At 35.3% G+C, this 24,254-nt stretch overlaps 1 protein-coding gene across 6 annotated transcripts in view; it reads right to left on the bottom strand.

Moving 5' to 3' along the window:
• HMCN1 (hemicentin 1) overlaps positions 1 to 24,254 on the bottom strand; it is a 529,724-nt gene that overhangs the window by 324,817 nt on the left and 180,653 nt on the right. For all 6 annotated transcript variants that reach the window (XM_068541417.1, XM_068541420.1, XM_068541418.1 and 3 more), the window contains exons 5-6: positions 9,463 to 9,634; positions 7,004 to 7,110 (exon numbers count right to left, since the gene is read on the bottom strand). In XM_068541417.1, coding sequence (XP_068397518.1) covers positions 7,004 to 7,110; positions 9,463 to 9,634 — 279 coding nt within the window. The remainder of the gene's footprint in view (positions 1 to 7,003; positions 7,111 to 9,462; positions 9,635 to 24,254) is intronic.

Here is a 24,254-nt window from a genome sequence, read left to right as displayed (position 1 = left end):
GAAGGGCTGAGCTTTACCCTCCATCGAAGTACAAAAGATTAGAATCAACACACAAATAATCAGGAGGCAAGGAGACCAAAAGAAAGTAAGTCTTCAGGAAACTCCAGAAGCATTGGGAGAAGGCTTTGGATTCTCACATGCTATGGACAGAGTGGGGTTGGAGGAGAAATAAATGATAAGAAGGTCTTGGAGGGGCGAAGAAAATTCAGCTAATTCCGTAATGAAGTTAAACAGAGGGGAAGTCCAGCTGGGTATTTCTTATTCCTCTCTTCCCTTCTGAATTATTTTAGCCATCTTAGCACCATTTTTCTATATACAGAATTAAATTAGTAAGACAAAAATTACTGATTTAATGTTTTTCTATTTGGTCTTTATATCATGTAGATTTAAACTGTGGGTTATAATAAAATTAGAATTTGGCTCCAAAAACCATCTCTCCACCACAGAATATCTAGAAGTATCACTCTGGCACAGAGCCATCCTCACCTCATGGTTTCTGTAGTTAAGAAGAGGGAAATCTTATGCTTGGAGCATAATGGCTTCAAACATAACAGGAAATTTTCTAGGCACTAGACACTGAACTGGGTTTGTATTGGCTTGAAATTCTGAGAGTTGTATTTTAAAGAGTATATTTATTCATATAATTTGTAAAGGTTCATAATGAACTACACTACTATCCTGAGTTAGAATGTCATGTTGATCAAGTTGCAGAAGAATCTGAATCAGGAATACAGAGGCTGCTGTAGTATGAATAGACCTGAGGCAAAGATGAGGTTAGACTAGATACCTACTGGCATTCTATAATTGTAAATAGGTAGCCATGATCCCCAAAGCAGTAAGAGGAACGAAGGAGCAGAGTGGACCAGAGTGTAGGCTTCTGAATTGGAGTGAGTCTATGAGGAATGAAAAAGCAGGACAGGCTGAAATACCATGAAGCAAGCACCATGGAGAGCTCCAGGGAAAATTAGTTGCTCCTCTGATACCTTCCTGGTCAGTTCTATTGCAGATGGATCTACTTTTAGTTTAAGGATAAAGGCTTATTAAATATTGAAAGCCCTCTCTACATTGAAAGCCCTTGAAGTCAATAATTATATTGTATATATCACCTATAAAATCTTACTCAATAGGCACTTAATACATGTAGGTTTAATAAATGATACTAAAGTCATCCAAATGCTTAATGTTGGCACTTTTCCTTAGATTCCCCTAGGACCAACTAATGCCAGAGTCATCAAGAATTCATTGAATTTTTCTAGACACATTATGCTAAGTGTGTTCACACATTATCTCATAAAGTCCTCTTACATCCAAAAATGATTTTATAGCACCATAAAGAAACTGGGGCTCAAAGAAATGATTACTTGCCTAGGTTTAGACAGGAAGTTAAATGGCAATTACTCCAAGCTCAATACTCTTTCTAAGTCTATACACAGCATTTTAGGATAACATAATCTCTGAGTTGATTTGGACACTATGACATAGAAAACAATAATACCACCTAACTATTCATTTGCCATTCTAAATTTCTAAATACACTCTCAATTAGGAGGGGTCAGGTTAGTGGAGTGTTGGTAAAATTCTCTCTGAAAAGAGAAAGCCCTAATTTGGGGTATTTGCCAATTTCTGTGATGTAAATACTACCACGGTGGCTGACTTCAAGCTCTCAACAGGATGTCACTGAACACAGAGCTGGGAAGAGAAAGTGCATAACTGACTCTACACGAGCCATTTATGAGCCAGCTCCCACAGACCATTAGGCCATGACAATAGTTCTGGCCAATGGGTTATAAAGGAAGTAAAGCGCGTCTGTCACTCACAAAAAATCCTCATCAGAGAAGTGACACAATCCCTTCCTTTTTTCTATTCAATGCACATTGTCCAGTCTTTTCCCCACTAAGAGAGGCCACGTGTTCAAAATATGATGGTGTCTCCATCAGCTTGGGTTCCTGAGTGACCATGTGAAGTAGAACACCTGTCAGCCCTCACAGGACATGTGACATTAATGAGGAATGAACTTTCTTGTATTAAGCCGGGAGAATTCCTCATGGTACTAAATGTGAAGCGTGCCCTGTTATAAACTGAATTAAAGTGTGATTGATAGAGCTGGCTTTAACTTCTCTCTAATGAGTTTCAATGTTTTATAAAACAATAAATAAGCCAAGTAAAAAATAAAACCTTTATGTGTATCTGAATTCATAGAAAATATAGATACAATTTACAACTTACACACATTCAGGAGAATAAGAATAACAGATTTAACTACTTTTACCATTCATGTGTCAGAAACCGTTCAAGCATTTTACCAACATCTAAATTAATCATGACAATATTAAGTAGGTATTATTTTCCCCCATTTTTCTCAGACTTGGAGAGGTTTAGGTAATTTCTTCAAGGTCAAAAAGATACTAAGTAGTGTATCTTGAATTAAAATAGACATCCATCTCTTTTTAAAGTATTTACTCTTATATGACATACTGTTCTTTACAAATTAAAGAATATTATGGTTTTAATCAAATATTTATTGATAATCTACTGTGGGCTAGGCATTGTGCCAGCCATAAAGATATAATAAAGCCAGCTAGATTTAAATACTATCATTTTATTAGGTATTATATGTTTAAAGAAATGTGATACAAGGAGAGAAATGTACCCAAAACAAAGAGTAAATTCTGTATATGTTCACACACACACACACCTCTACACATTTATACAAAAACACAAGAGTACAGATATGTCTTTAAAGGAAACATTCCATTTGGTTGACAATCTGATATTGGCAGACAAAAATAACTGGGAAATATTCCAGGAAAAAAATCTACTATACAGCATTCCATTGACCCTAAACATTGAATTAATGCCATATCTAATCCATTTAAATAACCCACCTGGTGTAGTCTGAAGGCTTATTCAAAAGAGGCACCAGGTGAGAATAATTGGAGGCCAGCATAATATTCTACTTGTGCAGTCCTTTGTAGACTTGAGGCTTATTTAATTATGATTCCTTAGCAACTTTGTGTCACTTGAGTATGATTTCTAAAATATCCTTATCCTATAGAAAATGCATTAGTAGGCTCTGGCAACCAAAATAACTATCTACAAACAGAATATTTCTACTAGTCTCAGAATCTCAATATAATCATGTGGTTGGGTACATTCCCTTCTCTACTTAGGAGATTATATAAGGACAGTTTATCCAAATTTACTTAATGGAAACACCCCAGGGCATGTGCTAAATTACACGATCACATTGATAATCCTAGACTAATAGAAACAGTCTGTACCACCTAAACCTAATGGGTGCTGACAGTTACTTAATGTCTTTGCAGGAAGTTTCCCTTAAAGAGCACAGCACACAGTTTGGCCTGAGAGTTTCCGTGGTTATGTTCAAATACTCTATGTACAGATACAGCTGCCTGAATGGAAAATTTTAATTTTTTCTCAGAAATTAGATTCAGGATTCGCAGCTTCCCTACAAATGAAAATTTAGGGCCATAAAACAACCTTCTCTTTTGTTTTTAATAATACTTGCAGTTCATTTCAATGACTTCTTTTTGGCATGTTTTCCCCTGCATCAGAGGCAACCTAAAACATCCGAGTCATTTATATGAACTGTACTGATGAGTTGACTCATTGCCTATGTTTAGTGAAAATGTCCTAATAAATCACAGAAAAGAAATTACCAGGGTTTCAGAGGAAAACCACAAAAGAAAAGAAATCGCCACTCTCATAGCATTTCAAATGATGGACATAATAAAGTGTTCTGTGTCAGTATATCAACTGTGGGTGAACTAAACCAATGCTTTTGTCTGCTTCCCTGGGTATCATCAGAATAAGTATATTAATTTTTATTCATGAATATTTATACAGTTCTTTCCCAGGCACTATGGCATATATTGGTGACAAAGTCTGGTCTATAGCAAAATTGGAGGACAAAATCTGTACAGAAATAAATATGATATAAAGGGGCAAAATAATGTAAAAGGGAGGTACAGAAAAATTGCAATAGAAAGCCAGAGGGAAAAGAGAATGTTCTGGATGAAAAAAGTCGGAAAAATCTTGATGAAAGTGTTGCCATTTGAGCTGAGCATTAGTGGGTAGTTATCAATCAGACATAAAGTAAGAAGAGAAGAGCATTCTAGAAAGAAGCAACAGCTTGAGACAGAGCATGGACCATGAGAATGTGGTAAGAGAGAGGGTGAGAGACACTGCAAAAGCATATTAGATTAGAATGGAAAGGCACGTGGTAGAAGATAACCAGAAAGATTGGTTGAGGCTCAATTAGGTGGTCCTTGAATACCAGGCTAAGGTCAGTTAAGAGATAGGCTGTGTTCCATACTTGAGATTAAAACTGTTATGTGAAACATTCAAAAAGCCATTATTAATTCCATCGATAGAGAAGACACTTTCCAGATAGCAGAGTGCACAGGAGACGGCACCAGGGGTGTGCTATCTTATCTCAGACATTTCTCCACTTGAGAAAGCACACGTGTAAAACGTTATCATTCATTAGCCATCCAAAAGGGAGATCCAAAGTCAACAGCCATATTTATGTCAGTAGATTCAGCTCAATTTCCTTTGCACCAACCCAATACATTATTTTGGCATTTCTTTTAGGAGCAAAATAAGTTTATTATCTATACTTGCATTGTAATGCTTATCCTTTGTTTAGTTACCACGAATTGTACTCTAGAAATTGTGTAACATCAGGACCAGAAGCTTTTTTGGTGATGACTAGATATAAATTTAAGGTAATATGATAATAGATACTGTGTCCTTTTATTGCTTTCTTAATTATAGGAGACAGAGCTTAGAAACTTGTCTACAGTGTTCCCACCATCTTATCCTCTCTCTCCTCACTCACAGACTAATCCTCAGGGCTTCTCTGTTCTAATTATCAATTAAGATGTTCTCAGTGCCCATTAAGTATCATGGAACATGGCCAAAAGCAGACGCTCAGTAAATGTTTATTGAATGGATGACTGAATGAATAGGTGTGTTAGGCACAAGGAAAAACATCAGACATGTAAAATATCCCTCTTCTAGGCAAGAGTTTTACTAGAGGAAATACCACACTAACCATCCAAATCACCTGCAAAATGGATTCAAATACTTCACAGTAAGTTGCTAATAATACGAAAGAGTGGCATCACTTGTACATATTTCAAAATCAATGATAAACAACCTAATGTCACTATTCAGAGAGCAAGAATGAACTACCTTAGTGAACTTGCTAGCTCAGGACACTGCTGGCTTAGGTCATGCTTAAGTTAAAGTGTTTGGGGGATAAAGAGACTCAGAACCTTCTTATACTCCTTCTCACTGTGGTCACAGAAAGTCAGACTCAATCTAGTCATATTTTGGGCAAGTTGGTCAAAATAACCATAACATCAAGTTTGGCCACATTTATTTAAAATGTAACAGCAAAACACTTCATTGTTGACAATCTAATGCACTCAATAAATATTGAGCAACTACTATGTGCAAGGAACTGGGTGAATAAAACAGGCAGATGGGACCATTTCTGATCTATTCAATAAAAAATTACTAATTTTATTTCACATTGCCTTTTTACTTACACCCTTATCCCATATTATCCATGTTTAAAAATCCATATTACAGTTTCTATTTTCCTTATGAGGCTGAGAGTTCTGAGAATAAAAAATTGATATTCTAGGATTTAAATGGAGTTACAATGAAAACTTTCATTCTTTAAATTAGTAAAGTTAATATAAGTATTCCTTAAAAAGAAACTGGCATGCAAAAATGGCACCTCGAATCTCTACAGTGTAACACCTCCGCATACTTTCACAGAAGCTAAATAATTTGAACTATGAGCCCATTGATCCCATTTTTTTATGCAGGGAAGCTGAGACAACGAAAGAGTAAATGATGTAAGGGGTATCTTCATTTGAATTGTCCCAGAAGGATTCTAGAGTAAGTTGTTCATTTGGGAGGTATGACGGCTGCTAATAAGCAAAGGGCAGGTAACACAGGAAAAAGAATGCAGCCCATAAAGGGTGTGCTTTTAAGCCTGCTCTCACTATAGACAACTGGAGCTTATTCCTGCAGGGGCTGAAAGCTGCTTTTGAGGGGCTTCATCCTCCGGAAGAACAGCCTTCTCCTGTTCAGGTTAAAATAAAAAAAGGCTCTCAGACACAGAAACACAGGTACCTGAGTTGGAAATAGGCCAGAGCACACTGAAAATTTTGAGAAATATGGGCAAGCCACTCAGACCACGTACTAGAGTGGGTCCCACATATAATGTGCAACAGAAATAGATCTCAGATTTATGGCATCCTGAATTTTGAGGGTATGTTCTTTCCTCCATACTGCCAAACTACAGTGCTTTCTTAGAGTGAATATATACTACTGAATGTAATTCTAGGATACAAATACCATTCTGTGTTAAAGTACACAATGAATGTACATCCACCAAATATCAATAACCAGCAGTGCTTGAGAGCTTATTTTGTAGCAGGAACTATGTGAAGTACTTCATTTGTACCATCTCAATTTAATTCTCAGCACAATTCTATGAAGGAAAGGTCTATTATTGCCATCCTACATTACAGAGGTGGAAAGCAAGGCACAGAGAAGTTATAGTTCTGACGTAATGCAGCTTTTAAGTGGCGGTGTTGAGATTCCAACCCAGGGCAGTTCCATACTGGGGCCTATGCCCCAACCATCATTCTCTACTGGCTCCATCTCTGATTGTTTTGGAAGCAGACAGTGGCTAACACAATCAATCTACAGATTTGATGATAGGAAAACTATCCAAGAATTTTAAGTCTATTTATAGTGGTATTGATGCCTTTCGTGGTCATCAAAACTTAACACTATCAATTCATGTGATCAAGACACCTCCTACAAATGCACCATGTATATTGCTTTTTAGTAAAAGCGTTCTCTCTGATTGCTAGAGAAGATACAAATAAACTATTGTATACACTTTATAAAACATGCCAACACCAAAATAAAATAACAAATAGACTTTATAAAATACCTTCACTGTCCATATTCCAGCCTCTGGCTCTTTAACATTCACCACCTTGGCAGAGTTATGAATATTTAATAGCTCATTCAGGCCAAATCCCTTTTTTATCAGCTTCCCTGAAAGACAGACATAATGGTAACAATCATAATCTTTCTTTCAGCTATGTATATTAGCTGTATATATTTCCAGTACAAATTACCTGATGGACATTTGTGCCTCTAGCTCAAAACATTATTTTATTTATATCTAAAATATACTCAACTTTAGCATTTCTGGACGTTGGAAATGAAGTAACAGATTCCTATTCACTATGCTGATTTGATCTTATAAAGAGAGTAACAAATGACAGGCTGTAATCATATTTCCAAAGCCAGCCTAGGTAACTATTATGGCTACCAAGAAGTTATGTGCAGTCCCAGAGACATTTACACTTAATAGATAGCAAAAACAGTAAAACAGAATAAATGTCTTTTTGAAGATCACTCAAGGTATTACTAACATAAGAGCCCTGGTCATATCTTTGCATAAAGTGTAAAACTTCAGTTTTCCACGAAGCACAGCTTGAAGGCTTTTACTTGTCACAGGAATAGTTAAAGGAGGCAGTGTAATGAAGTAACATGATAGGTGGAACTTACGAAGAAAAGCAAATTTGGAATTAAGCCATAGTTTACTTATTCACTTCACTCTTGGCTCTCCTATGGATTACTTCTGCAGTTATATAAACAAATCAATTATAAGAATTCTAGGGCTTCCCTGGTGGCGCAGTGGTTGAGAATCTGCCTGCTAATGCAGGGGACACGGGTTCGAGCCCTGGTCTGGGAGGATCCCACATGCCGCGGAGCGACTGGGCCTGTGGGCCACAATTGCTGAGCCTGCGCGTCTGGAGCCTGTGCCCCGCGGTGGGAGGGGCCGCGATGGTGAGGGGCCCGCGCACCGCGATGAAGAGCGGTCCCCGCACCGCGATGAGGAGTGGCCCCCGCTTGCCGCGGCTGGAGAAAGCCCTCGCACGAACCGAAGACCCAACACAGCCATAGATAGATAGATAGATAGATAGATAGATAGATAGATAGATAAATAAATAAATAGTAGCTATAAAATTAAAAAACAAAACAAAACAAAAAAAAAAACTGCCAAGATTATCCTTCCAACCTCCTTCAGATGTACTCATGATAGCTGTCTCCAGAGAAATAAACAAAAGGGTATGGAGAGATAGATCCGTGTAGACCTGGAGCTTGAGCTCCTAAAAAAAAAAAAAAAAAAAAAAAAAAAAAAAATCCCTAGACAAAAAGGATCATTGATGGCTTCTTTAAAAAAAAAAAAAAAAAGAATTCTATGTTTGCATCAAAAGCTTTACAATCACTATAAATGACTTTTAAAATATCAATATCAATGACTTTTTAAAGTAGTAGAAACTTAATGCAATGGTTACAGGTACTTTTAAGTATCCAGATAATGGAAAACACAAATCTTTCCTGGATAGGTAACATGGATGGTATTAGAAGAATGCTACCTAAAAAGACAAATCCATTTCTAAAGACAAATCCATTTTTAAGACCAAACCTGTAGAAGTCTTGAAAAACAGATTTTGCTTGCTTGTAAATTTCAATTTGATTGTTAGTGTGGCTGAAGCCTTTGAGGACAATTTCATATGCTATTTTCTTTAAGGTATTAGTTATTTTCTAAGACTCAAATAAGTAAGAAAGGTAGTTACTCCCTCCCCGTTTATAAATATTCACAAATATTTTAAAAAAAATGTAGCACATACTAAAGCTACAATGGGAATAAAAATATTTTGCAAACATCAATAGGTTTAAAAAAAATTTCTAAATGCAAATATTAGGAAAAATGAGGTTTCTGTTTTTATTAGATTACTATTCAACGTTAAGTCTTACTGTAATATTCAACCGGCAATGGACTCAAGCCAAAACTTAAGGTTATACTATACAATTATTGAGGAAGCAAAGTAAATTAAAACATCATTCTAATGAGAACATGAATTTGTTTTTTAATGATTGTCTCCTATAAAATTAAAATTTATCAAGAAAATGATATAGTAAAAAAATTAATCCGTAGTTTTAAAAGGACTTTTTTCATGTGATTCACTTAAAAATAACATAAAATACTGAATTTTACAGAATAAGTTATTGTGAAGTATTTCCCCACATAAAGATGAGGAAAATATGATTTCAGGTTCAATTAAAATATTTTTTCTTTTGGATACTTTACCTACAGTTAAGTTAGTACATGTGATCTGTTTAAATTATTAGGAGTTTTAGCTTTTTGAATCTCATGTTAAGTCAACAATACTTAAGACTAAAAACATTCAGTTTTAATTTTTAAACATCTTCCCTAGTCACTTTTGAATTTATTTATAAAATTAGCATTAATTTGAACAAGTAAGTGTACAAAAAATCTTTTACCTTTCATGGTTTTTCTATTTTATTATATGAATGTCCCATATATCTCACCTAAAGGATTGCGAATTTCAATCATTGGAGAAGGGCCACTCAGAGACACAGTAACCTCTTTTAGACTGGGATCAAAAGGAATTTTCCAAGTGTTTACAGCCTGTTCCAAATGATCTGTTGATAAGAGGTGAACTTTGGAAGCCTGCACCGCTTCCTCTACCCATTTTAACACCTATAAGAGAAAAAGAGACGCGTGAGTGATATCAAAACATTTACAGCTTTATACTACCTCGAATTCCTGGTGCAGTAGTTGACTTTGCTTAATTACATGACTCCGTCACTTTCTGTACTAGTGTGAGGTTTATTTCCATCACAGTTAAGACAAACTTTCCCAACCCTCAGAATGGGAGAAAATATTTGCAAACGATAAGATCAACAAGGGATTATTCTCCAAAATTTACAAACAGCTCATGCAGCTCAATATCAATAAAACAAACAACCCAATGGAAAAATGGGCAGAAGACCTAAATGGACATTTCTCCAAAGAAGACATACAGATGGCCAAGAGGCACATGAAAACATGCTCAACATTGCTAATTATTAAAGTAATGCAAATCAAAACTACAATAAGATATCACCTCACACCAGTCAGAATGGCCGTCATCAAAAAATCTACAGTTAATGCTGGAGAGGGTGTGGAGCAAGGGAACCCTCCTACACTGTTGGTGGGAATGTAAATTGGTAGAGCCACTATGGAGAACTGTATGGAGGTATATATACAATGGAATACTACTCAGATGTGGTATATATGCAATGGAATACTACTCAGCCATAAAAAAGAGTGAAATAATGCCATTTGCAGCAACATGGATGGACATGGAGATTATCATACTAAGTGAAGGAAGTCAGACAGAGAAAGACAAATATCATATGATATCGCTTATATGCGGAATCTAAAAAATGATACAGGCAGATTATCAACTTTGAAGAAATAAATTTTAAGGAGGTATGGGAGGAAGGAATACATTTTATAAAACGTTACAAGGAAGCTCATGACTGACCTTTGAATAGTAGGAGTTTTAAGTATGCTGTTAAAAATCTGTAACAGACAGTTAAGAAAATTATCAGACTGTAAGAGAAATGTGTGAGCTTGCCAAACAAGGATTTCAGTGTAGATTCTGTCTTTATCAAATGAAGTTAAAGGAACAAGTTATAGTTAAAGTTTGAATGGAAGAGCCTGCCATTGTTGTTCCACATCTGGTTGTTGCTGTTTGCATTCCTTTATTGAGCCTACATCTTCATAAGCTTTTTGGCAGGGTATATGTTGAACACTTGTTTCATGCTCAAGACAGGATCAGAGAGCATGGATACTGACAACTGATTTGTCTGTTTTCTTCTTTTTCCATGACTGCATCTACTGCCTCATCTTGATTTACAAGCAAAACCTAGAAAACCTACAAAAATGAGTGTTTTGTGGTTTATCTAGGAATAATACAGAAAATATTGCTGTTATTTTTGGTGAAGAAAATCAATTTTGTATAGTTTATTTCAACCTAAATAAAATGTGAATTTTGTTTAAAAATTTTTTTTTAAAATGATACAAATTAACTTATTTACAAAACAGAAACAGACTCACAGACTTAGAGAATGAACTTGTGGTTACTGGGGGGAAGGGGGTGGGGGAGGGTTAGACTGGGAGTTTGGGACTGACAGGTACACACTGCTGTATTAAAAAAAAAGAAAAAAAAGACAAACTTTCCCTACATCCACTTATTATAGTAGGTTCAGAATAAAATGCTAGTTTAACTCATGCACAAATTTCAATTTTTATATCTTGGAATAATATATTCAAAATGAGATTACAGCATCCAAAAACCAGTTGTGCAGAGATATTACATGCAGAGGTATTACAGACAGTTCTATTTCTCAAGAGAAATGAAAAGAACCTATAAAAAACATGGTAATGGCAATACTGAGATTCTTTTTCCCCTCCATTCTTTCTTTCTGGATTTCTTTCAAGGTCCAATTTATAAAAGATAATTAGCAAATTATCAAATCCAATTTCAATATATTGGGTATTGAATTATTGTAATAGAGTATACTATAATTATATATTGTAATATATATTGTAGTATATTAATTATTGAAAAATAATTGCCATGCCAGCAAAATATTCATTTTTATAATAAAATAAATAAGTAAAAAATAATGGGAAAAGTAACAACTGTATTTTTTTTAAATGGAAAAATATTTCACCACCAATTTAAGTGGTGCGTCCTTGAAAACTAGGCTTTGGGAAAATATTAAGAAACTGGGTTATAATAGGGTATTAATGCCTCACTGTGAACAAGGAAACCTTTCAGTCCACAGAAATGTTCTGCAACAGCAAACACAATTCCTCATTAAACAAACAGGTCATGACTGGACAGGTACTGCTTAGTTAAACTTACTACAATTACTTCTAAATCATACTAAGCTTTAATCCATCTCAGATCTTTCTCTGGTTCATATATCCTTTAAGACTATATCCCGTCATAACAATTTCCCTTGTAATTATGCATAAAACACTGAACAGTGCTGGATATTAAGCTACAGCCAAGCTACTCAAAATAAACAAAAACATATTTGAAATTTCAATAGTAGTAGCCACGAATCAATGAACCAAACAAGTATTGTGCAATAACTTAATTCTCTGTAAAAAGGATCCCATTTTTTTTTTTTTTTTGTCCTCAAGGATGACGAAAATGGCTAAGACATATTATCATAAAATTAACAGTGTGAGGCAATTATGTTCATTCATTAAATAAAGGTTTATTGTTCAAAGTACTCTTCCAGGTACGGAGTGTTGAGGAACATATTTTTAGTCAATATTTAGTAATCGCACTTCTTCTCTGAACTAGTCTCTTTTTGCATTATTTTGTAGTCTGCATTATTCGTTTTTAATAAATCTTCTTACCTTTCCTCCAAGGTCAAGAACCACAGCTCCTTTATCATTGTATACCCTGAACCAAGCGACCTGCTCTACACATAATAAAGGTGGGATATGGACTAATGTCCATGAAGTTGGTCATAATGATGATAATAACGATGTCTTCTTAAATAAAAGACTGTTAGGGGAATTCATGAAACAGGGAGCCCTTGTTGAAATAATGTATATAAGGTGCCCATCACAGTACTTGCCACATAGTGGATATTCAGATGTTTTCCTCCATCTCCAACTAAATTCCCTTCTTTTCCCCTAATTGAATATTTCAATAATGACTTCATGGGCAAAGTGAAAAAACTTACCCATGAAAGTCAGATAAGATTTCTGTAAATGAAAAAGAGACACAAAGTCATTCCAGGTAGAAGAGAAGTTCTGAAGAAACACAGAAAGACAGAAGTACTCATATATGTTAAGAACATGAGTGCATCCAACTGGCTACAGTTAAGTGCTCAGAAAAGGGAGAAGCAGAAGATGAGGTTGGAAGCTTGTGTCAGGGGCAGACTATGTATGGTCACAAAGTCAAGCTATGACAATCGGATTTTATCCTAAAGACCCAAATGAAAAATTCTTGAAGGACTTTATGCAGAGGAGTAATACACTGAATGTGGTATTTTACAAAGTAACACCTGTAGGGGTATCATCAACTAACTGAGCACAAAAAAAAAAATCTATTACAGTTAATTACTCCATAAATCAAATGATATATTTCCTCAAAGTTTAACCTTATAAAGCACCTGGAATTTTATGTATGAAATAAAGCATGTATCAAGATAATTGTCTAAAGAAGCAGATGTCATATTTTGAAAAATGGGTTCTGAGTGATCTATCATGCTTGAACAGAAAGGTATGAATCATTTTGTTCATCAAATCTATCCATACGGCTATAGAAACCAGACTGATTATCACTAATATCTGACCTTAAATAGAACACGTTTCAATAATCAGAGTGTTGACATTCTTATGTCTTAAACATAGAATATGGCTGCCTTACTCAAGGAAGTGCAAAGAACTGACTTATTGTCTGAGAAAGCACTTGATAAATTTGACTGGGGATAAATAACTTTGAGGATAATGTCTGATTTAGAGACTAAAGAAGGCAAAGGACAAGAGAAATCAGATAAACAGAACATTTGTTTTAAGGACAAGACACAAAATGTGGCCATAAATAATTCTCAATGTAAGGGAAGAAAAGAATTAGAAAACAAGGATAGTATAGAATCTCAAGTTCAACAATGAAATGCAATAGTGTTAAGTAGAAATAAAAGTGAAATCAATTTTTTATACACCTTTACTTAAATGTATAGTGTATTCTGGGTGACTCCTCAAATATACCTCTCCTTCAAACCCAATGAAGAAAGGTTATATCACTGGAAATCTATCCTGTTGTCTGTTAGTTATGGATGGAAAGCACTAAGTTCTAGGCATTCTTATGAAAATGGAAAACTATTTAGTTGCATCTTCATAAGGCAATTGTGTTTAAATGGTACGAAGCATAAGCAGGCTTTTGGTTTATTCTTAATACTGTTTCCAATTCATCAACATTTATGAGGCTTTCACAAAGGGATTACCACGTATCATGATACTACTTGTTGGGAAAGATACTCATGATACTTTTTTCATCCACTTACAGAAAAAAATCAAATTGAAAACAGATGCAACTCACTTTGTTAGAAAATACAGATATTACCTACATGTGAGTAAAAGTAGATCCCTGCAAGCCACAGAATCACCATAAGTGAGGTTTCTGGCCTCTCATGTTGCTACATATAAGAAAAAAAAAAAAAAACTTTGTCTAACCATGAGAAATATTCTCATGAGACTGGAAATGATCTTATACTGATATTGTAATGACAAAAAGAAGTGAACTAGAATAATGTGAGATCCTTTGAATCAGTACATTTTCACTAACATAAAAACGGTTTCAACCCACGAGGGAACCATTAATTGTACATTAAGTTGTAATGTAAAAATAGTCTCTCATGATTTGTAGCAGTTTAAATCTCAAAGGGCCTTTGAGAACATCTAACCCAGCTCTTTTATTTTATAAATGAGGGAAACTGATATTTGAAAGAGTTCTTGTACCTTTTAAACACCTAACCAGACTGATTCTGGCTCAGTAGTTATTTTTTACATAAGCCCCTTTGTTCCTGAATACACTCTCTTAGTTTAAATATTTTGCATCCGATGTAATAATCAGTACTTAAAAATAAGTTCATATTTCTATTCCACTCAGGAAGGAAATGCAAATATTATTGCAAAACACAAAACTGGCCTACATGATTATGTATTATGAAATATAATACATAGTATTACGTAGAAATGGAAGTGAAATCAACTTTGCATACATCTTCAAGAACAGAATTTGAAGAAAACTTTGGAAGGATATTTTTCTTTTTTCTTTTTTTAATCAATATATGGTTGATATGTAACATTACATTCATTTCAGGTGTACAATATAATGCTTCGGTATCTGTACATATTGCAAAATGATCACCACGATAAATCTAAATAACACCCATCACCACACATAGTTACAATTTTTTTTCTCTTGTGATGAGAACTTTTAAGATTTACTAAGGATCATTCAAATATACAACACAATATTATTAACTATAGCTACCAGGCTGTACATTACATCCCCAGGACTTACTCATTTTATAATTAGAAGTCTGTACCTTTTGAACCCTTTACCCATTTTGCCTACCCCACCAAACCCCTGCTTCTGGCAACCACCAATCTGTTCTCTGTATCTTATGAGTTCAGTCTTGTTTTTGTTTTAGATTCCACATATAAGTGAAATCATACGGTATTTGCCTTCTTTGGTCTGACATTTCACTTAGCATAATGCCCTCAAGGTCCATCCCTGCTGTCAAAAATGACAAGACTTCTTTCTTTTTATGGCTGAATAATATCCCAGTATGTGTATGTATATATGCCACATTTTCTTCATCCATTCATCTGTAGGTGGGCACTTAGGCTGCATCTATGTCTTGGCTATTGTAAACAGTGCTGCAATGAACATAGAATGAATATATTTTTTGAGTTAATGTTTTCATTTTATTCAGATAAATACCCAGAAGTGGAATTGCTTGATCATAAGATCATTTTTAATTTTGGGGGTAACCTTCATACTGTTTTTCATAGTGGCTGTACCAATTTACATTCCCACCAACAGTGCACAAGGGTTCCCTTTGCTCCACATCCTTGCCAACACTGGTCATTTCTTGTCTTTTTGATAATAGCCATTCTAACCAGTGTGAGGTGATATTTCATTGTGGTTTTGATTTGCAATTCCCTGATGATTAGTGATGTTGAACACCTTTTCATGTACTTGTTGGCCATTTGTATGTCTTCTTTGGAAAAATGGTTATTCAGATCTTTTGCCCACTTTTTAATTGATTGTTTGGGTTTTTTTGCTATTGAGTTGTATGAGTTCGTTAGGTTTTGAATATTAACCCCTTATCAAATATATGATTTGCAACTACTTTCTCCCATTCAATAGGCTGCCTTTTCATTTTGTTGATGGTTCCCGTTACTGTGCAGAAGCCTTTTAGTTTGTTGTAGTCCCACTTATTTTTGCTTTTGTTGCCTTTGCTTTTAGTGTCAAATCCAAAAAATCATCACCAAGACCTATGCCAAGAAGCTTATCACTCACGTTTTCTTCTAGGAGTTTTATAGTTTCAGGTCTCACATTCTAGTTTTTAATCCATTTTGAGTTAGTTTTTGTGAATGGTGTAATATAGTGGTCCAGTTTCACTGTTTTGCATGTAGCTCTCCAGTTTTCTCAACAGTATTTATTGAATAGACTTTCCCCATCGTATATTCTTGGCTCCTTTGTCATAAATTAACTGACCATATATGTGTGGGTTTATTTCTGGGCTCTATTCTGTTCCATTGATCTATGTGTCTGTTTTCACGTCCATACCATAATTGTTTTGATTACTATAGCTTTGTAATATAGTTTGAAATCAGGCAGCATGATGCCTCCAGCTTTGTTCTTTTGCAAGACTGCTTTGGCTATTTGGGGTCTTTTGTGTTTCCATACAGACTTTATGATTGTTTGTTCTAGTTCTGTGCAAAATGCCATTGGAATTTTGACAGGGATTGCATTGAATCTATAGATAGCTTTGGGTAGTATGGACATTTTAACAATATTAATTCTTCCAATCCATGAGTAGGGAATATCTTTCCATTTATTTGTAATTTATGTCATCAATGTCTTATAGTCTTTAGTATGCAGGTCTTTCACCTCCTTGGTTAAATATTTTTCTGAAGTATTTTAAGTATTAAGTATTTTATTTGTTTTGACACCATGTGGAAGGATGTTTTTCATGTAAAAAATTATATCCAAATGAATTTCCCCAGAACATCTTTTGTCCTTTTGGTGGGAAAATGGAAATATGGTAAAGTGTTAGATACAACTTGTAATTATGCATATATCTGTATCTTTGTTGTTGTTGCTGTTTGTCATCTGTCATCTCTACTAAACTGTCCCATGAGACAGAACAGAAACTATGAATGACATATTCACTACTATATCCCCTCAACCTAACACAATGCATGAGATATAGTAAATTCCTAATAAATATGTATGAGAAGGAGGGAAAAGAGGAAAGAGGGAGGAAAGAGAGAGAAATTGTATATCAGATCTTTACCCTCAGAGTTAAGAGTATGGAAAAGGTAACATTTGGGCCCTGTGTTCATTTGTGACAAGCCCTCTCTCTGCACTAAATTTTCAATACTGAGCTGAATAGGGTAAGAACTTGCACGTGTGGTCTTAAATGTGAGCATTAGGCTCTAATTAGTTTTGATTTATTTGGTTAGCTAACTTGGGATTTAAAAATGCAATGGAGATATCTCTAGAATTAAGTCCATTTTTTAAAAAATGCCAGTGTATGCTTTTCAGTAGCACTGGATGAAGATTTTTCAAGCTCAGTAGTGGCAGAAAGTTGTTCACTAAATGAATGCAACAAAGCAAAAGTAGTTTAAAAGGCTGGGTTAGGCATAAATGCACCCACCTAATAATCAGAGCCTACCCAGAAAACCATCCATGTAATATTACTATTAATAATAGAAAGCACTTTTATAGTGTTTATTACATGCCAGATACTTTTAAGAGCTTTACAGTGATCTTCACAAGAGCTCTTTGACATAGGAATGGTTATCTCCATCTTACATATGGAAAAACTAAGGTACATTCTCAAAGTTCATAAGTCACACAACTAGTAAGAAGGCAGGGCTGGCCTTTTGATTTCAATAATCTTGTCTATTTTCTAAATTTATCATAAGGAAAAATCAGTTTTCAAGAGTGAATCAGAAATAATATCTAGTGAAAAAAATCAGTGCAGGTGTTTTAAATGAGAAATGGCTTGCAAAACAGTGATTTGATTATCTGTATATTATTATCACTACTTGAACAGCAAATTGTCAAGAATTAACTTATATAAAAATATTAAAGCCTTTAAATCTATATTGAATTTGATGTGAGAAAGACTTACTACATTTCCAAGACAATCATTTTGTGGTAAACCCTACATGATAGCAGAGGCAGGCTTCACTCCACTCTGATCTGGCTAAGAGAGACACTCCTCTGGGTAACCAGGAGAGCCTTTCCCCCCAGGTTCAAGTTCATTTTTACCCTGCAGCATAGCATAGAACCCATAATTCAGAATCTGCATAGAAGTCACTAAGCATTTATTGAGCATCTACTGAATATAAAGGATAGTATATGATATTATAGAGAATACCAAAGAAATAGAAACACACTCCCTGCCTTATAAGACATGACAATCTAGTTGGAGAAATGAGACAAAGACAATAAAAACAAATTAACTAGCTCTTACCTTCAAGTAATAAGTTCAAAAGATCAGATTTATAGTCTCAATTTTATATTATAAATGATCAATTTATAGTCCTAAAGTGGGATGCACTTTTTTACTCAAAAATTTTAATGATTCCCTGTCACATTCAGAATGAAGCCCAAGACAGGAGTATACTGAGGGCTGGCAGTGGGAGTAGTCTACCCTGGATGCAGATAATAAAGGGGTGCACTGTCTGTGGAAAATTTAAAAACAATAAAAAAAACGGACTAAAAGTTGCTCTGCTTTCTAATATCATCATGTCTTAGTAATCCTAACCAATTCCCCCTTTAAAAAATTCTGTTTGTCTAAAGTCTAACCAGCTGTTATTACCGTTGAGTTTTAATCATACATGTAAGCTTCAAGTTAGCACATTTTTATTACTTGCCCTTTAAGAAACATCATATTCTGCATAGACATTAACTCAGAGAACTCCCAGTTATATATCACGTACATGGTCATGCTAACTCTGTTACTCACTTTCATTTCAAGAGTATATGTAATACTGTGGTCCTACATTTTCCTGTATTTAGACAGTAGATTCAAGCTATGCCTTCATAGCTCAGGAGTTACATGATATGACATGTGTTAAAAGGATCACTCTAGGCTCTGTGTTGAAATTAGACTGTAGGGGATTAAAGGTCAGAAGCAAGGAGATCAGATGTAAAGCCACTGCGTTAATCCAAGTGGAAGATGATAGTGACCCAGACCAGGGTTGTAATAGTGGGGCAGAAAGAAGTGGCCAGTTTTGGATGTTTACTGAAGCCAGAGTTGACAGGGTTTACTGAAGACCAGAAGTGGAGCCTGAGGATGATACCTCAGTTGCCATTAACTGAGACAGTGAAGACCGCAGGAAGTTGATTTAAAGGAGTGATGGACTGAGGAGGAGAATGTAGGCTCTCAGCTTGGGCATGCCAAATTGAGACGTCTATTAGACATCAGGTGGAAGAAAGAAGCAGGCAGTCAGATATATGGATCAGAAGTTCAGTTGAGAGGTCCAGATTGGAGATATAATGGAATTTAAAATCATGAAGCTCTCCTCGCAGCCCCTCCCCACCAAGAACTTACACAAAGGGGGAAGTACACCATCCTGTGAAAATAAACTTAGATGTTAATACACAATGGCCCAGAAGAAAGCCTTGGAACAAGTCTCCCCTTGTTCTGACTCCAGGCAACCTTCAGATGACAAGGTCCCCCCCACATTGTATGTGAGTCAGTAAGGAGGGAATGCACTCGTCATGCCAATACAAGTGTTCTGGACCTATGGCAATGAGATTTCTCATCATAGATGAATGAGTAGCATTCTAATCTTATACAACACTGCTGTGAGTTTGGCTAATGAGTATCTATTCCTGAGGAGGATGGGTCCACTTTTGGAATGCTGACAAACCCAGGTCCATAGTTTGCAAATCTTAGCAAATCCACCACAGAAATGTCACACTTTGAGGTCTCTTAAGAAGGTCTTCTGCTGATAATATCCATTTTTATTACCCTCTGTGTACCTTATACCTACTTAATTTGGAAAATTCCACAGTGAGCTTTTCCAACAGTAAGTGCCCCAAAAGAAGTGTGGTTGGTAATTCATGGAACAGACCATAAATGCTCGTGCTTGAAGGTAGGCAAATTAAGAAATAATTTATGTGTTACTAGGTTTTTGCCAAGAAAAGGCTTTCTGGTGGAACTAAATTTTACTGAGTTCAATATAGAGAATATGGGATGGGGGAGGGCTTAGAAATTGGAAGAGCAATAGGAAATTTGGGTTCAACGGGGACACTACAGAGGACTAATGACAAAAGGGACCATCAACTTCAACTCTATGAACACCTAAAACTTGTGTAAAACTACCACACCTTCAACATGATGCAAGTTCTCTAATGCAAAGCAGCTGAAAAAATAAAAGCACGCTTCAGACATTGCTGAAGGGTGAAATCATTCCTGCTGTTAAAAAGTGTCAAAGTATATTTCATTAATTTATCTTCATAAAATTCTTATGTGTCACAAGCTCAATGTGCTACAAATGACTGAGGAAATTTATCTTGCAGAAAATATGCATTATTTAAAATAATAAAAATATACAGTATTGACTTCTATACATTAGATCCTTGGACCTTATTCATCTTAGAGCTAAAAGCTGGTATCCTTTTACCATCTCTCGCTGTTTTCCTAACCACCCAGCCACTGGCAAATACGTTTCTACCCTGTGTTTCAATAAGCTTGACATTTTTTCTTTTTTTGTAGATTCCAAATATAAATACCATGCTGATAACACTGTATTGCATAATTGAAATTTGCTAAGAGAATAGAACTTAAATGTTCTTACCAAAAAAAAAAAAAAAAAAGATAAATATGGGAGGTGATGGATGTGATACTTAACTAGATGAGGAGAATCCTTTCACAATGTATAATTATATCAATAGGTATACACATCACAATATACACTTTAAATATCTTACAATTCACCACTTAACACTTTATATTATCAATTATACCTTATAAAACTGAAATGATAAACTATTGACTTTTTTTTTTACATCTTTATTGGAGTATAATTGCTTTACAATGGTGTGTTAGTTTTTGCTTTATAACAAAGTGAATCAGTTATACATATACATATGTCCCCATATCTCTTCCCTCCTGCGTCTCCCTCCCTCCCACCCTCCCTATCCCACCCCTCTAGGTGGTCACAAAGCACCGAGTTGATCTCCCTATGCTATGCGGCTGCTTCCCACTAGCTATCTATTTTACGTTTGATAGTGTATATATGTCCATGCCACACTCTCACTTTCTCACAGCTTACCCTTCCCCCTCCCCATATCCTCAAGTCCATTCTCTAGTAGGTCTGTGTCTTTATTCCCGTCTTGCCCCTAGGTTCCTCATGAATTTTTTTTTCTTAGATTCCAAATATATGTGTTAACATACGGTATTTGTTTTTCTCTTTCTGACTTATTTCACTCTGTATGACAGACTCTAGGTCCATCCACCTGACTACAAATAACTCAATTCCATTTCTTTTTATGGCTGAGTAATATTCCATTGTATATATGTGCCACATCTTCTTTATCCATTCATCTGTTGATGGACATTTAGGTTGGTTCCATGTCCTGGCTATTGTAAATAGTGCTGCAATGAACATTTTGGTACATGTCTATTTTTGAATTATGGTTTTCTCAGGATATATGCCCAGTAGTGGGATGCTGGGTCATATGGTAGTTCTATTTTTAGTTTTTAAAGGAACCTCCATAGTGACTGTATCAATTTACATTCCCACCAACAGTGCAAGAGGGTTCTCTTTTCTCCACAACCTCTCCAGCATTAATTGTTTGTAGATTTTTTGATGATGGCCATTCGACCAGTGTGAGATGATATCTCATTGTAGTTTCAATTTGTATTTCTCTAATGATTAATGATGTGAGCATCCTTTCATCAGTTTGTTATAAATCTGTATATCTTCTTTGGAGAAATGTCTATTTAGGTCTTCTGCCCATTTTTGGATTGGGCTGTTTGTTTTTTTCATATTGAGCTGCATGAGCTGCTTGTAAATTTTGGAGATTAATCCTTTGTCAGTTGCTTCATTTGCAAATATTTTCTCCCACTCTGAGGGTTCTCTTTTCGTCTTGTTTATGGTTTCCTTTGCTGTGCAAAAGCTTTTAAGTTTCATTAGGTCCCATTTGTTATTTCTGTTTTTATTTCCATTGCTCTAGGAGATGGGTCAAAAAGGATCTTGCTGTGATTTATGTCATACAGTATTCTACCTATGTTTTCCTCTAAGAGTTTAGATAGTGTCTGGCCTTACATTTAGGTCTTTAATCCATTTTGAGTTTATTTTTGTGTATGGTGTTAGGGAGTGTTCTAATTTCATACTTTTACATATACCTGTCCAGTTTTCGCAGCACCACTTATTGAAGAGGCTGTCTTTTCTACACTGTATATGCTTGCCCTCCTTTATCACAGATAAGGTGACCATATGTGCGTGGGTTTATCTCTGGGCTATCTATCCTGTTCCACTGATCTATATTTCTGTTTTTGTGCCAGTACCATACTGTCTTGATTACTGTAGCTTTCTAGTATAGTCTGAAGTCAGCGAGCCTGATTCCTCCAGCTCCGTTTTTCGTTCTCAAGATTGCTTTGGCTATTCGGGGTCTTTTGTGTTTCCATACAAATTGTGAAATTTTTTGTTCTACTTCTGTGAAGAATGCCAGTGGTAGTTTGATAAGGATTGCATTGAATCTGTAGATTGCTTTGGGTAGTAGAGTCATTTTCACAATGTTGATTCTTCCAATCCAAGAACATGGTATATCTCTCCATCTATTTGCATCATCTTTAATTTCTTTCATCACTGTCTTATAATTTTCTGCATAAAGGTCTTTTGTCTCCTTAGGTAGGTTTATTCCTAGATATTTTATTCTTTTTGTTGCAATGGTAAATGCGAGTGTTTCCTTAATTTCACTTTCAGATTTTTCATCATTAGTGTATAGGAATGCTAGAGATTTCTGTGCATTAATTTTGTATCCTACTACTTTACCAAATTCATTGATTAGCTCTAGTAGTTTTCTGGCAGCATCCTTAGGATTCTCTATGTATAGTACCATGTCATCTGCAGTGACAGCTTTACTTCTTCTTTTCCTATTTGGATTCCATTTATTTCTTTTTCTTCTCTGATTGCTGTGGTTAAAACTTCCAAAACTATTTTGAATAATAGTGGTGAGAGTGGGCAACCTTGTCTTGCTCCTGATCTTAGTGGAAAGGGTTTCAGTTTTTCACCATTGAGGACGATGTTGGCTGTGGGTTTGTCATATATGGCCTTGATTATGTTGAGGAAAGTTCCCTCTATGCCTCCTTTCTGGAGGGTTTTTATCATAAATGGCTGAATTTTGTAAAAAGCATTTCTGTATCTATTGAGATGATCATATGGTTTTTCTCCTTCAATTTGTTAATATGGTGTATCACATTGATTGATTTGCGTATATTGAAGAATCCTTGCATTCCTGGGATAAACCCCACTTGATCATGGTGTATGATCCTTTTAATGTGCTCTTGGATTCTGTTTGCTAGTATTTTGTTGAGGATTTTTGCATCTATGTTCATCAGTGATATTGGCCTGTAGTTTTCTTTCTTTGTGACATCTTTGGTTTTGGTATCAAGGTGATGGTGGCCTCATAGAATGGGTTTGGGAGTGTTCCTCCCTCTGGTATATTTTGGAAGAGTTTGAGAAGGATAGGTGTTAGCTCTTCTCTAAATGTTTGATAGAATTCGCCTGTGAAGCAATCTGGTCCTGGGCTTTTGTTTGTTGGAAGATTTTTAATCACAGTTTCAATTTCAGTGCTTGTGATTGGACTGTTCATATTTTCTATTTCTTTCTGGTTCAATCCCAGAAGGTTGTGCATGTCTATGAATTCGTCCATTTCTTCCAGGTTGTTCATTTTATTGGCATAGAGTTGCTAGTAGTAATCTCTCATGATCCTTTGTATTTCTGCAGTGTCAGTTGTTACTTCTCCTTTTTCATTTCTAATTCTATTGATTTGAGTCTTCTCCCTTTTTTTCTTGATGAGTCTGGCTAATGGTTTATCAATTTTGTTTATCTTCACAAAGAAGCAGCTTTTAGTTTTTTTGATCTTTGCTCTCGTTTCCTTCATTTGTTTTTCATTTATTTATGATCTGATCTTTATGATTTCTTTCCTTCTGCTAACTTTGGGGTTTTTTTGTTCTTCTTTCTCTAATTGCTTTAGGTGTAAGGTTAGGTTGTTTATTTGAGATGTTTCTTGTTGCTTAAGGTAGGATTGTATTGCTATAAACTTCCATCTTAGAACTGCTTTTGCTGCATCCCAAAGGTTTTGGGTCATCGTGTTTTCATTGTCATTTGTTTCTAGGTATTTTTTGATTTCCTCTTTGATTTCCTTAGTGATCTCTTGGTTATTAAGTAGTATATTGTCTAGCCTCCATGTGTTTTTATGTTTTACAGATTTTGTCCTGTAATTGTAATCTTGTCTCATAGCGTTGTGGTCGGAAAA

The sequence above is a fragment of the Eschrichtius robustus genome, chromosome 3 (genome assembly GCF_028021215.1).
Source record: "Eschrichtius robustus isolate mEscRob2 chromosome 3, mEscRob2.pri, whole genome shotgun sequence".
NCBI classification, from domain to species: Eukaryota; Metazoa; Chordata; class Mammalia; order Artiodactyla; family Eschrichtiidae; genus Eschrichtius; species Eschrichtius robustus.
Note: the sequence above shows the minus strand (reverse complement) of the source record. Positions and strands in the feature narration are given on the sequence as shown.